We start from the raw sequence: 12779 nt of genomic DNA, 5'->3' as shown, positions 1-12779 counted from the left end.
TCAGTTACACAACAGGTGATCAAAACAAACCTATAAATTCTCATATAATTCAAAAGTAACCATTTATCATTGTTCAAACAAAACAGGTTGTCAAAGCATATTGCATGTTGTACAATTATCTTAGTCTGTGCCGATCGCATCCAAATTGTATCAACTACTGTTGCAAATATACCATTTCCGTTCTTAATTATTCTTAACAAAAAACCCCACCCTCCCCTCCCCTTTGCAGCTCGGTCCTACTAGCTAATAACACATGCACATGCGTGTCCTTATCCCCGCTTGCAAGGTACCACTGTATGTACACCTCTCCCGTTTCACTGTCCGAGATGGAAGAGTAGTATCAACATAACTTCATATAGTTGCACTAGGCTCCTGGGGGGGTTGTATATGTAGGGGGGCAGGCACTTTTGCATTCAGTATGCCAGTATTACTATTGCAGTGAATTCCTCCATTAACATATTCCACTCCAAGGAGAGCGGCGCCCTTTGCAATCCCCTATATTCTTCCCTTTGCAACTCTGCTCCCTCCGCTCTCCCCCATCTAATCACTTCTGCATGCCACTCCTGTAGTGATGGAGCTCTATAGGCCTTCTATTTCATAGTAATGTTTCTTTTTGCCAATAGTAGTGCATGGTTAGCAAATCTGAGATGGGTTGCCTTTCTTCCCACGTGGCCACAAACCCAGTATACAATACTCTATCATGTCATTATTGCGTGCCGGGACCACAGCCGTTAAAATCTGACATACCGACATCCAGTAATGCCTTCATCTCGGACAGTCCGACACCATATGCAGTAAGCCCACGTTTGATGCGTGGCAATGAGGACAGGTGTCTTCCACCTCTGGGAACATAATGCTAAGCCTATGAGGGGTGAGGTATTCTCTGTGGAATAGCATTAACTGGATACATTTTAATTTAGGGTTGCGCAACACTTTACAGTGTTATCCCGCTATAGTATCCCGTTCCTTATCTGTAAAACCCCGACCCACATCTCTTTCCCACTTAGCCCGGAGTGCCTGCAACGAGGTCTCCGCGCCCGCGCGAATCCCCCGTGTCAGCCACCTAGTCAAGTGTGCCCCGTGTCCCAATAAGTATTGCATCGTGACGAGGTTGTTCGTGATGGGTTCTGTTCCTTCCTGAGTCCACGTGTCTATAATGTATCTCGAGATACCTGCATGTAGAAGAAACAAGGTGTCCGTTGTTCCATGTTCACGCACAAAGGCTTCGTGTGACATCAGTACCCCCTCTAAGAAGAATGCTCCTACGGTAGTTATCCCTGCATCGGACCATTCCCCCTGTGCAGGGGCAGACACCACCCCAGTCTGTAAAGGGATCCCCAGCAGCGGAATAGTAGGAGTATATGGTGGCAAGCGTTTGGTATATCGCAATGCCCATCTCCAGGAAAGCAACACTATCCTTAATAAGTGCGGTGATGCTGGTGGGATCTTGGTTTTTGGTAGAAGGAGTCTGTGAATATCACCCCCGTCCCTATCCCGAGTCGAAATTCCCACCTCATGCAGGTTACGGCCCGCCAGCCACTGCAGCTGACTGGTGTAACAGTACGTTCTTAAATCAGGCACCCCCATGCGACCCCGTCCTGTATTAAGTTGTAATTTCGCTAAGCCGTCTTCTCCCTGTGCCCCAGATCAACTCTGACAGTAGTGAGTCCAACATTCTAAACCCCTCCACCCCCCTATATCAGAACCTGGAGGTTGTTGAAGTAATAAAGCAGCTTTGGCAATACCACCATCTTAGTAATGGCAATTCTCCCGGCCATCGACAGGGAAAGCGAGGTCCAAAACTTCACCTGTGCCCTAAGCGCAGCGATCGATTTAGACAGATTACCATCCAGCAAATCATTCGCAGTGCGATAAATCCTAGATATCAAATGGTGTCGGGTGCTATATTAAATTCCTGATGACCAAATCGCAATCGTCCGGTGCGTGCAGAGCCGTCAAAAAAATAAGCATAGGACTTAGCAGCATTAATTGTGAGGACAGACAACACATGGAATGAGTTGAAAACAGCAGGCAGGGGTTCAAGCTCCATATCTGTCTTTGTCGTACAATATAATATCATCCGAGTGTGCAGAGACTATATGCGTCATTGGACCTCTGACTATTCCCCTACCCTCAGACAGGGAGCAGAGCCTACACAAAAGGGGCTCCAGCGCCAATATAAACAGCAAAGGCGATAACGGGCACCCTTGCCTGGTACCTCTGTGTACTGTGGGGATGTGTGCTATCCTGTGCTCGCACGAGCCGCATATATAATAAGCGCACCCATGCAATCTATTCGTCAGGTATACCAAACATGGTGAGGGCATAAAACATATAGTCCCAGTGTAACAAATCGAACGCCTGTTTTAAGACTAGAGATATGCACCCTTTTGCTGTTCCCGTGCCAGCCGTACCCGCCATAACCTGATGTAATTGTCTAGTATTCAGCCCTGTGCTTCTCCCAGGTACAAATCCGCACTGATCTGAATGTACCAATGTTGGAACAAACTGACAGAGTCTATTAGCCAATATTTTACTCAGGATATTATAATTCTAGTTAAGTAGGGATAAAGGTCTGTCCAGTCTCGTCCAGGCTTCAATAGTGAGACCACGGTCACCTGTACCGTAGTGAGAATGAATATGATGCACCCTTACAATTAGAGTGCTATACGCCCTATAGCAACCTTCAGATAACTGCATATGAAATGAAGCACACATTAAAATAAATTTAAATGCAAATTAAACTAACCAGTGAGAAATGCAATCTTTTACGTTATGAAACCTTAATTAATTCATGCAGTAACTTGAGATGTCTCTGTATTTTACCAAAGAGCAAGAGAATTAAATCCTGATTGGTGCAGTGTGGAAAAGCGACTTGTGTATTTTTTGTCCTGCGAGGTTGGAACTTGTGACAAAGTATTGTGAATTTACAAGTCATTACATTAAACTGGCAGTACCTCTCAAAACAATGTTTGTCCTCACAAAGCTTCAAACTCCATCAGTTGAAACCCAGACAGGCTTCCAAACAGCATTTAAACTTGCGGAATGACCAATTACACACTTGTACATTTCTTTCAGGCAGTAGGCACCTTGGCAATAAGGCTTACCTCTTGTTTAGCTGTCTGCCCTTCCGTGGGCTAAGCACAGGAGCCTCCCTCCTTTCCAGTTCAAATCTCGAATTAACCGTCCTGGATGGTTGTCATTTAACAATAAGTAGGGGAACTCTTTTTGTTAAAGCATGGGCATTTCGTGCCCCACATATCTCGCCCACTTCGGCCTATGATTAGTACTGAGGGCGCTGCTTCTTTCTACCACTCTAGTAGATTTTTTTTCTCGACTGGTAGATTTTTTTCTCGACTGGCATCTTTTTCAGCCCGAACGATCGTGACCTGCACGACCACACGCATTGAGAAATCTCACCGGGAGGTGTTTGAGTGCCCAGAATCACTCTAGGTGACAAAAATATTTGCTCAGCAACTTGATGTTTGCAGAGAAAAAAACACCTCAGCCACGTGGCGGTTGGCAGGAACTCCTCGTTCCAAGCAAAAAATGGGTAGAACTCCACAAACTCATGCCCCAAAAAGTCAATAAATCTGGGAATCAAGCTGTTTTAAGGAAACCAATACCAAATGTCTGACTAAAAGGACACAAATTACGGCAGAAAAATATGTAGCTAAGTGGGCACAAACAATGACTCGGCCAACTGACCTAAATAGCACTAATGCTGAGCGCTAACACTCAAGTTAGGAAAGTCTGATATACCTACTTTTGCCTACATTGTTAAATGTAGGTCCTCGGCCTTTCCAAATACTCAACTAGCTAGTGACTTTAGGAAAATGTACAAGTATTCCCAGGGGAAAGAAAATAAAGAGGTGGTCTCCTCACGTAAGTCAGGATTGGGAATGATTGCAGTCACTCTCCAGAGCAGTTGTTATGTCTGATCAGAAGAGATGTGAGTTAGTAAATAGTGGTGTGAGGGCTGCCAGGGGGTGTTGATGAGATTTTAGGAGGCCCTGTGACATGCAGCACAATGACCGGGTTAACTGGCTCGCACTAACATTGGAAAAACAAGCAAAATGCAGATGAGCATACAAACACTGCCAGCACATTGTTGTTTGTCAAACAACAACTACAGTAACAGTACATTCACCATCAGTGCAGCTACTAAAAAGCACAACACCTTTCAACACAATCGAGTACTACATCAACCTCCTACAGAGCTACCATTCTTCGCTCGATAGAAAAGTGCAACGCCACCAACCTCTTCTTCAGTGAAAAAAATACAGATAATCCAACAACCTCTATCCTGTTTCATCTCTTATTCCCACCCCTTCTCTTAGAATCCTGCGATGCTCAGCTTTCCGGGCCCTGTCTCTTGCAGATGTCGCTGACTTACTCAACTCCCTCAAAACCACTTCTCCGTTGTCAATGCCTCCTTCACTGAAAGCATCTTCTCTCAGGCCTTTTATGATGGTGTACACTAACCCTGATAACCTCGTCAACTATCGGCCCATCAGCAATCGGCTAGAGCATTGAATAAGCAGTCTGTGTTGAACTCCCAAGTTCTCTTCAGTGCTGGCCATCTCCTGCACAACTGCTTGTCTAACTTACGCTCACACTGCTGTGGGTAGAACGCTACCTTGAAACCCTAGATGATACCCTTCTGACAACAGATTAGTATGAATGATGCCTCTTGATATTGCAAAACCTCTTATCTGCCTTCAACATAGTTGACCATCCCACCTTGAGACACACATTGGATTCACTAGCAATGCCCTTCACTGGTTCTTCTCCTATTTTTCCAACCAACACTAGTTTGTTCACATGGGCATCTCCAGTTGGCTAAATATCACCATCTTCTGGGGAGTTCCTGAGGGTTCCATACTGTCTTCTGTCAACCTCTGCATTGAGGCATAAGGTGCTTACTAACAGATAATAGCATTAGGCTTCACCAATATGCTGATGATACACAACTGTACATGAAGTTCTCTGCCTCCGACATCCAACCACTCAAACACTACTGCACATCTTCCAAATCTTGACGTCCAGTGAATACCTGAAGCTCAACCCAATCAAGACAGAATTTCTGTTATTTATCAAGCACAATAAACAGTTCAAAACTGTCTCTATGAAAAGAACCTTGAATGGGGTCGAACCCCAATTTCCACTAAATGCCAACCACTTGAATTCACCCTGGACACCAACCTCACGGAACAAATTGGCAAAAAACAAAGATGGCCTGGCACCAGCTGTCTCTAAAAGACAGTAAAAAAGTTTCTTCCAAAAAGCGACTTCAAAACTGCTGTTCAAGCCCTCGTACTTTTGCATATGGGTGGTAGCACCTTGCTACACGGCCTCCCATACTCTACTCTGCCACCTCTTAAAGGCATACTTCACAATGCAGCTTGTCTCATCCAGGAAATGAAGAAAAATGATCTCATCACCCCTTAACACCAGCTGCATCATTTACAAAGTCATCATGACCAGCACCCCCACTTACCTTGCATGCAAGCACACCATCTCTAGAGGTTCTCGACACACCTGCAGCCAGGACACATTCAGTCTACAGACTAAGAAGCATAAAAAACAAACAAAAATCGAAAAAACAAGACAGACAGCCTTTTCTATCTAGGCACACAGGATCTACAACACCATCCCCTTATCTGTCAGGACTACTCCAATGCTGAAACAGTTTAGGAAAGTGTTAAAAAAAATCACCTCTATGCTGGCTGTTGACTCTGTACATTGCTCTGGTGACTTATGACTGGGTTCAATTCATAGAAAAATCATAAACCTAAACATTGATCTAGAAACGTTATTCTCATTACACTTCCAAATGCCCCTTTTGACTTCCTGCACACTGGCAGCATGGCCGCTTCCATGCACATCCGGCCTGGCGTTGGTTAGACATTTAATCTATTTTGTTGGCATTGGCCCTCTGAACATGTTGAGCGATACAAGTCTGACGCAATAATCTGACCTAAACAAGGGCATTCAGATTTAATTTTTACACATAATTTGTTGCTGACCGGGCCTTCTTGCCACAAAACCAGTAGTAGCTCGCTGTCCACTGATGGTGCCTCTGGATAGTTCAAGGGAGTTAGAAATTCACCCAGACATCTGCACCCCAGTATTTACGTTGATCACACAGCTAGGCAACAGCTGTGGGAAATCAAAATAAGTTTACAGCCTGAGGAGGCAAATGCTGGCAGTGAAGACTAATATATACACGGTTCTAAATTTGCTGTGGGACAAGATCTTCAAAACGAGATAATAGTAATTTTGTTGACTGTTGCCTTTTAATGCCCAGCTAACCTGCTATTTTGGAAAAACATAATGCTTGTTTTGTGTTACTGCTTATGATAAATTTATTATTATATTGTTAATTTGCCACGTAATACAAATATTTTTCAAATAAATGTATCTACAGGACTGAACAGGCCTGTTTTAAAAGATATATGCCTTTATGGGATGTCAACACGTAGTTTTGTAAATCATCAAGAATCCCAGACTATTGGAAACGGCTCAAAATTAATATTTCATTTGAATGACATCGAGAAAGTGGGGACGTTGCCGGAAGCTTAGAAAGTGGTAGTATTTAAAAAAGTATAGATTTAAACATGCAGCCAACAGCCATTGGATTGAACTTCATGACTATAAAATTTAACAAACATAGGATCTTTTGAGCTTTAATCAAAATCTCAATATGGGACATTCTCATTTGAATGGAAACATGCCTTCTGAACAATGGGAATCTACATCCGCTTGCTATCAGTGTATAGTGGGGCCAAACCTAAAGCTGGGACTGTTGAGGCCATAGATTGCTTTAATCAACAGATCATTTCTTTCAGAGAGGAGAAAACTATCAAAAGGTAGATGGGAAGGAGCCCCAGGCAAAACGTCTTGCTATCAGGCTTGTTATGACATAATCCCACCTATTGGGAATTTCGGCTTTGTCCTCTTTATAACAAGTGCTTTACGTCCGGTGTTGTCGTTGCGTCCTGCTAAGGCTCAATTTTACAACACTCGCTATATTAGGGGCTTCTGGGAGCAACTGCAGAACTAGGCTAATTCGTAGATTGAAGCAATATTTTACACAATAATTCTGCTCAAAAGAGTTGCAGGAATTGTTAAAAGAAAAACAGTTGTTCCATTGGTATCAAAACGGTTTTGGAGAGGAAAGCAGAGCAACCAATAAGATATTTGCCCTATCAATGAGGATGGAGTTATATTCCAGAGCTGCTAGTTGCCCTTTTAAAACCTGTTTTTCAGATTTTAAAACCTTTTTAGTTGCATGGTAGGGGCCTGGTATGAATCAGATTAAACATTTGGGACATTGCATCCGCTCTCCGAGAGCTTTTCAATGCTGATCTAGTTTGCATCAAGTTAGATGATAACACGACCACCCAAACAAAGCAAAAAGCTTCTGTAATGAACGGCTAACGCAGAGGCTTACTTTCACCCATGTATTTATCTTCTATGTGGCAGATATGGGAAAGTCACTGGCTAACGATTGGTTCTGTAACCAAAGCTGTAGGGTGGAAGTGGTCGCTACCTTAACTACAGTATGGAAATTACAGTGCTTCGCGTCTGTACTTCAGACATACTGGACCAAAATCATACGTCTCAGTATCCTGTGGAGAAGTGTGGCTCACCGGTTAGAGGAGGCAGACCCGGACGCAGAGGTCAGACCCGGGACCAGGGTTCAATCCCCGACGCGGCAGGGTCTTGAGCTCAAAATGTCCATGGACTAAATAGTTCTCGCCTCAGTGCCTACTCAAATCATGGGTTCACACTCTGCAACTCTGGGAAATAGCTTGCTTAATCTCCACTACGGCCCCACCGCGATGGGATGCCTGGCTTTCACCTTGGTGATGCCCAGTAGGGGTTATCTCGGAGGGAAAAGCCAGGGCGGGTTCCCAAAGCAAGCGCCTTGAGACCTTACGGTGAAGGGCGCAATTTTTATTTATTTATGCTGCAGAATCCAATATTTTAATGTGTTGGAAAAAATTGAATAAGTCAGGTAGATAGCTCCTGAGTGGCGTGCCCATGGGTAGGGAAAGCTAATATAAATATTATATTTCTGGCGCCATGAGAGCGAGGTGGACATTGTTAATTTGAAGCTTAAGGTATTACCGCTGGCTTTTGATCTAGCCAATGATGTCACACGGCCCTCTCGAGTCATACGCACACATTTTCTGGCTGCTCTTAGTCATGTGAATTTAAGTTGTTTATTTTTTATGATAAATCCAGTCACTGACTAAAATTTGCACTGTGTAATCTTTTCAGATGCTTGTATTATTTATTCTGCAATTATTCCCACAACACAGATCAGGTTGAAATGTAGCCTGTTAATTCAGTAAATTCCTCAAAATAATCTAAAAGTAGTACGATTTATGATCTTCATAACACATGGAGAAGCAGCCTGAAAACCATTGTTGTGGCAACATAGCTTCCACTTGGGTGGAGGGCAATATTTGGGGATTACAGCTGTATAAAGTGTTAAGTGGTCTGGACTGTTGACTGCTTTGTAGCTCATTGAAGCAGGGACAACAAAGAATTGTAAAATTGAAGCTGTTCGAGGCAGGTTACAATAGTTTTTTTGTAAGAACAATTGTTTTCAGTTCTTGCAGTCCGGTGGACAGGTATGATCTGAATTTGTGTTACCTCAACCTGAAACAGAAGATAATTAAACGTTGTTACCAGTGAACATTGTTCTCTGTTCTCTCCAGTCTGGGGGCACTCTGATCCTAGGGCCTACATTGGGAGCAGTTCTAGGTTGACTTCATGGCTTAAGGCCATTCCAGGGTCGGTTTGATGTGCTAAGTTTGACGTTCCTTTGGGGCGTACTCTAATGTTAGCAGGCAGCCTACCACTGGATCTTGCACTGAGGTGCCTTTGGAACTTAAAGTTGAGATTTCACCAGAGGTGCTGCTGTACCCTACAATGGGGCTTGCTTCAAGGTGCTTCAGAAACCTTAAATTGCTATTGATACTGAGCACTAGTGTCACTACTACCTCCGTGCCCAATGCGGTTTGATTCGTGCGGGACACACATACCGACTCTGAATAGTGGGGACCAGGAAAAAAGTAGGGGTTGGTGGGGGGCGGGGATAGGTAATAATCAGGTTTAGGCAGTTTTTTGTGGTTTCTTTCTTGCAGATTTTTTCCAGTTTTTTATATAGCACTAACCTAGTCACATATGTTTACTTAATTTTGGGCATTAGGAGATGACGTGATTGCCCCAGAATCGCAGTTTGTTGAACCGATTCCTGGACTTTATCCTGGTTCCCCAGTTCCAAAGTCGGCAGCTCTGTCTAATAGGCCACAAATTCTTTTGAGAGACGAAGGCCCATATTTAGGAGTATTTCACATAACACAGCAAGCCACCTTGCTGTGCTATGTGAAATGGAGAGGGCAGGAATGCACCTTATTTAACACTATACAGCGCTTTCCTGCTCTCTGCTGGCGCACAAACTGCTGCTTAGCGCCAATGCAAGCACCCTTGCACCATGGTGCAGTAGTGCCCACGTTGAACGCAGGATTGTTTTTAAGCATGAAGGGATGCTTTCCTTTACAAAACCAATCCTCAGAGGCATTTTCCTCTTTCTACATGTGCTTCACAATGCAGCACACATTGGAAGAAGAAACAACGGGGAGGAATAATGATATTTCTCCTAATTGCGCCTCTGGTGGGGATGCTTACAATTCGAATGCATTCCCATGTCTGCCACTGTTGATAAATCTGTAAATGTGTTAGGATGCATGCGTGGATGCGTGGGAGCACCCACGCTGCACTCGTGGCACGCCTCCCTGTTTCAGGGTAACGCAAGGCAGCGATTTTCACTGCCTTGCATTACTCTAGATTTATCAAGCCGTGTAGGGCAATGAAAGGGTGTCTTTAGTGGCATGGTAAATCTTATTTAAGTTTTGCGTCACCCTTGCGTCCCCTTGTGTGGCATGGCGCAAGGGCGACGCAAAACCTTGATAACCAAAGTCTTTGAGTAGGGAGTTCCATAAAAATTGACCTGTCACAGAGAAGTGGTGGGGGGCAGCTTCGTGTGTTTTAAACTTCTTTGTTTGAAGATTTTTTTGCTCCTTATGCTTTTAGATCCCTGAGATTTTTAAGGTAGATGACAAAAATGGTTAGTATTTGCATGTGAATACATTTTTGCAGGCAAGTTTGAGTTCAGTTCTGCCCTCGGCTGGTTCTATATTTAACATAGACCATTATTGCGACACTCCTGGAAAATAAGGAGAGGATGTCCACTCCATCCATCACTCTGTTGTGGATCCTGTTTTTTCGAGAAATAGCTAATTCGGATACATATCCAATCCCATGACTCCCATTTTATATGTCAGAAATATTATTCGGAGTGGTGTCAGTTCACAAGTCCATCTCAGCCAGTGTCTTTCTTTTCCCTCACGTTAGAAAATCTCTACAATATAGAGACATTTGCTAGCCCTCCTCAGTTTTATGATCTTTAGTATCCTGAAGGCAGGGCCAGCCACTTTGCTTTTGTTGTATATTACCTTTATTCATTTCATTAAAGAAGCTAAGAGACAAAAGATGCATTCATTTTTATATCATTATGTATTCAATATAGACTGAAAAGCTTAACATATTAAAATAAAAGGGTTACATGAGTATTTGTTTTAAGTCTTGTAATTGGTAAACATTCTCGTGGGGGATGATCTTTACTGAAATCAACACATCAGCTGCAGCAGATTATTATTTATGACATATTTTATTATTGGTTTTCTAGATATGCTTACCTGTGTTTAAATCTTGCTATTGCTGAGGCATTGCAATATGTCCTGTGTTGTCATTACAGGGAACATCCGAACAAGGAACGCGTGGGTCTCAGTAAAGAAAATTTGTTGCTTCGTGGATGTGTTGTGAGAAACACTGAAGCTGTTGTGGGCATTGTGGTTTATGCAGGTTTGTTTCTAACACATTACTTTTTTCATAGAATCGACCTCAGGAAAAATCTAGCCAATATGACTTAAGCGTGTTCTATTTTTCACCGTTTCACGTTCTTCATGAAGTAGTACCATAATAAAAAAAAATTAAAACTGCAGAATAGTTGTTCTTATGAAGTGCACAATGCGTGGATGATGTACGCAATTTACAACAGGACTGCTGTTACTAAACCCTTTTTTACTTTTTTTTACTTGAGAAGGACGAAATATGGCATTTCATCTTTCCCAAGTAAACCTAATTGGATTCAAACTATTATCCCTGAAGTTCAAACGAACTGATTTACAAGTGTATGTATAAGTAAGTGTTTAAACTGAAGGTTTCCCTGAAGCAAGGGGATTCCAGAATCTAGCCAAGGCTACCCCTTGGGTGATTAGCAAATTCTTACAATATTGGAATTCACCTTCTGGTCTGTCATACCAGCACTCATCTATTAACATTTACTCTATGCTTTATTGATCTTTCTAAAGTGGAGAAACCGGCAATTAACCTCTGCATAATTCATGGGCTAGAGTACTGGATAGGCTACTTAGTTCTGAACCATTCTCATTCCTTTTCTGTTGCAATTGATCATGTATCATTTCCACTAGTGTGCAACATGCACCATTTTATTGCCTGCTTGTTCAGAGCTCTACCTCTGTCACTGTCTTCCCGCTGTTCTTACTGCATAAGATTACAATCAAAAACCTAGATACTGAACTGTGCCTACAGAAGATTGAATCCATAGTGTATTTAACACAGTTACTCAGGAGTTTATATGGATGATATGTGTAAGGAAATACCTCTTTTTGTATGGTCACTCCCAAAGTTTTGGACAGATTCTGTGGATTTTTCGGTTTTGACAGTGCACTGAGGCCTGCTAACCAGACCTCAATGCTTGTGCCCTGACCCTTAAACGTGTATGGTTGATTGGCCTACACCCAATTGACAGATGCAAACTTATTTCTAAGTCCCTAGTATGTGGTACCAGGAACACCCAGGGCCTGCAAGTGTCAAGATTGCGCTCTGCAGGATTCTCATGTAGTAACAATGCTCCACCTCCGGACCCTCCGAACACCCCGAAGTTAATACACAGGGTGTTCAGACGATACGGGGAGGGGAAAAAACCCCAAAAGGGGAAAAAACCCAACAGAAAAGAGGAGAAGGGAAAAGGGCAGCAGGGGAACAGAAGCTGAAATACAGAACATACAAGGGTTAATACAATTCAAATGTAATTCCCTACTCTCTTATATTCTCGCTAAATCAACATTACTCTAGTATCACCTGTAAAGAACTACTTGCACAGCCCTTCCCACTTAGTCTGCTGGCTTCCCTTGTAATCTGTACAGGTACAAGAACAAAAGTTTAACCCATGGAGTAGTTCTCTCCACTCTAACAATAACAGTGTTCTCACAGACACCTACCCCTTCTCTATGCAACTGCTGCTTTACAAAGGAATCCTTAATATAACCAAAAGAGCAATATGAAAATGTTCAGTGCAAAAGTATATATGCAAATGCCTCTTTGCAATATGTTTTCCTCCAACAATCAATAAGAAAACCAAACACGGCAAGGCGTAGTTAATTCACTACTACCCTCCACTTTGGTATTTGTAATCCACTGAAGATACCTTTCGTGTATTTATGACGGTGATGCGGAGGTATGGGACTCCACCCCCTGCATTCTGCCACACCAATAAGTAGTTAATCCAGCGAAGGACATTTCCCAGTACATAGGCGCAGAGCACCCGAAAACAAAGATCACTGCTTAAAGATAACGTGACTCCTCGCAGCTGCGAGGCAAAATGAGCACAAAGAAAA

The 12779-nt window shown here is 43.0% G+C and overlaps 1 protein-coding gene across 1 annotated transcript in view; it reads left to right on the top strand.

The window, feature by feature from the left end:
• Positions 1-12779, top strand: part of ATP10D (ATPase phospholipid transporting 10D (putative)) — a 772711-nt gene that overhangs the window by 324575 nt on the left and 435357 nt on the right. The window contains exon 6 of the mRNA XM_086962685.1: positions 10835-10941. Within this exon, the coding sequence (XP_086818811.1) occupies positions 10835-10941 (107 nt within the window). The remainder of the gene's footprint in view (positions 1-10834; positions 10942-12779) is intronic.

This window comes from Lissotriton vulgaris, chromosome 3_1 (assembly GCF_964263255.1).
Source record: "Lissotriton vulgaris chromosome 3_1, aLisVul1.2, whole genome shotgun sequence".
Taxonomy (NCBI): domain Eukaryota; kingdom Metazoa; phylum Chordata; class Amphibia; order Caudata; family Salamandridae; genus Lissotriton; species Lissotriton vulgaris.
The sequence above is the reverse complement of the archived record's forward strand: the minus strand, read 5'-3'. Positions and strand labels throughout refer to the sequence as shown.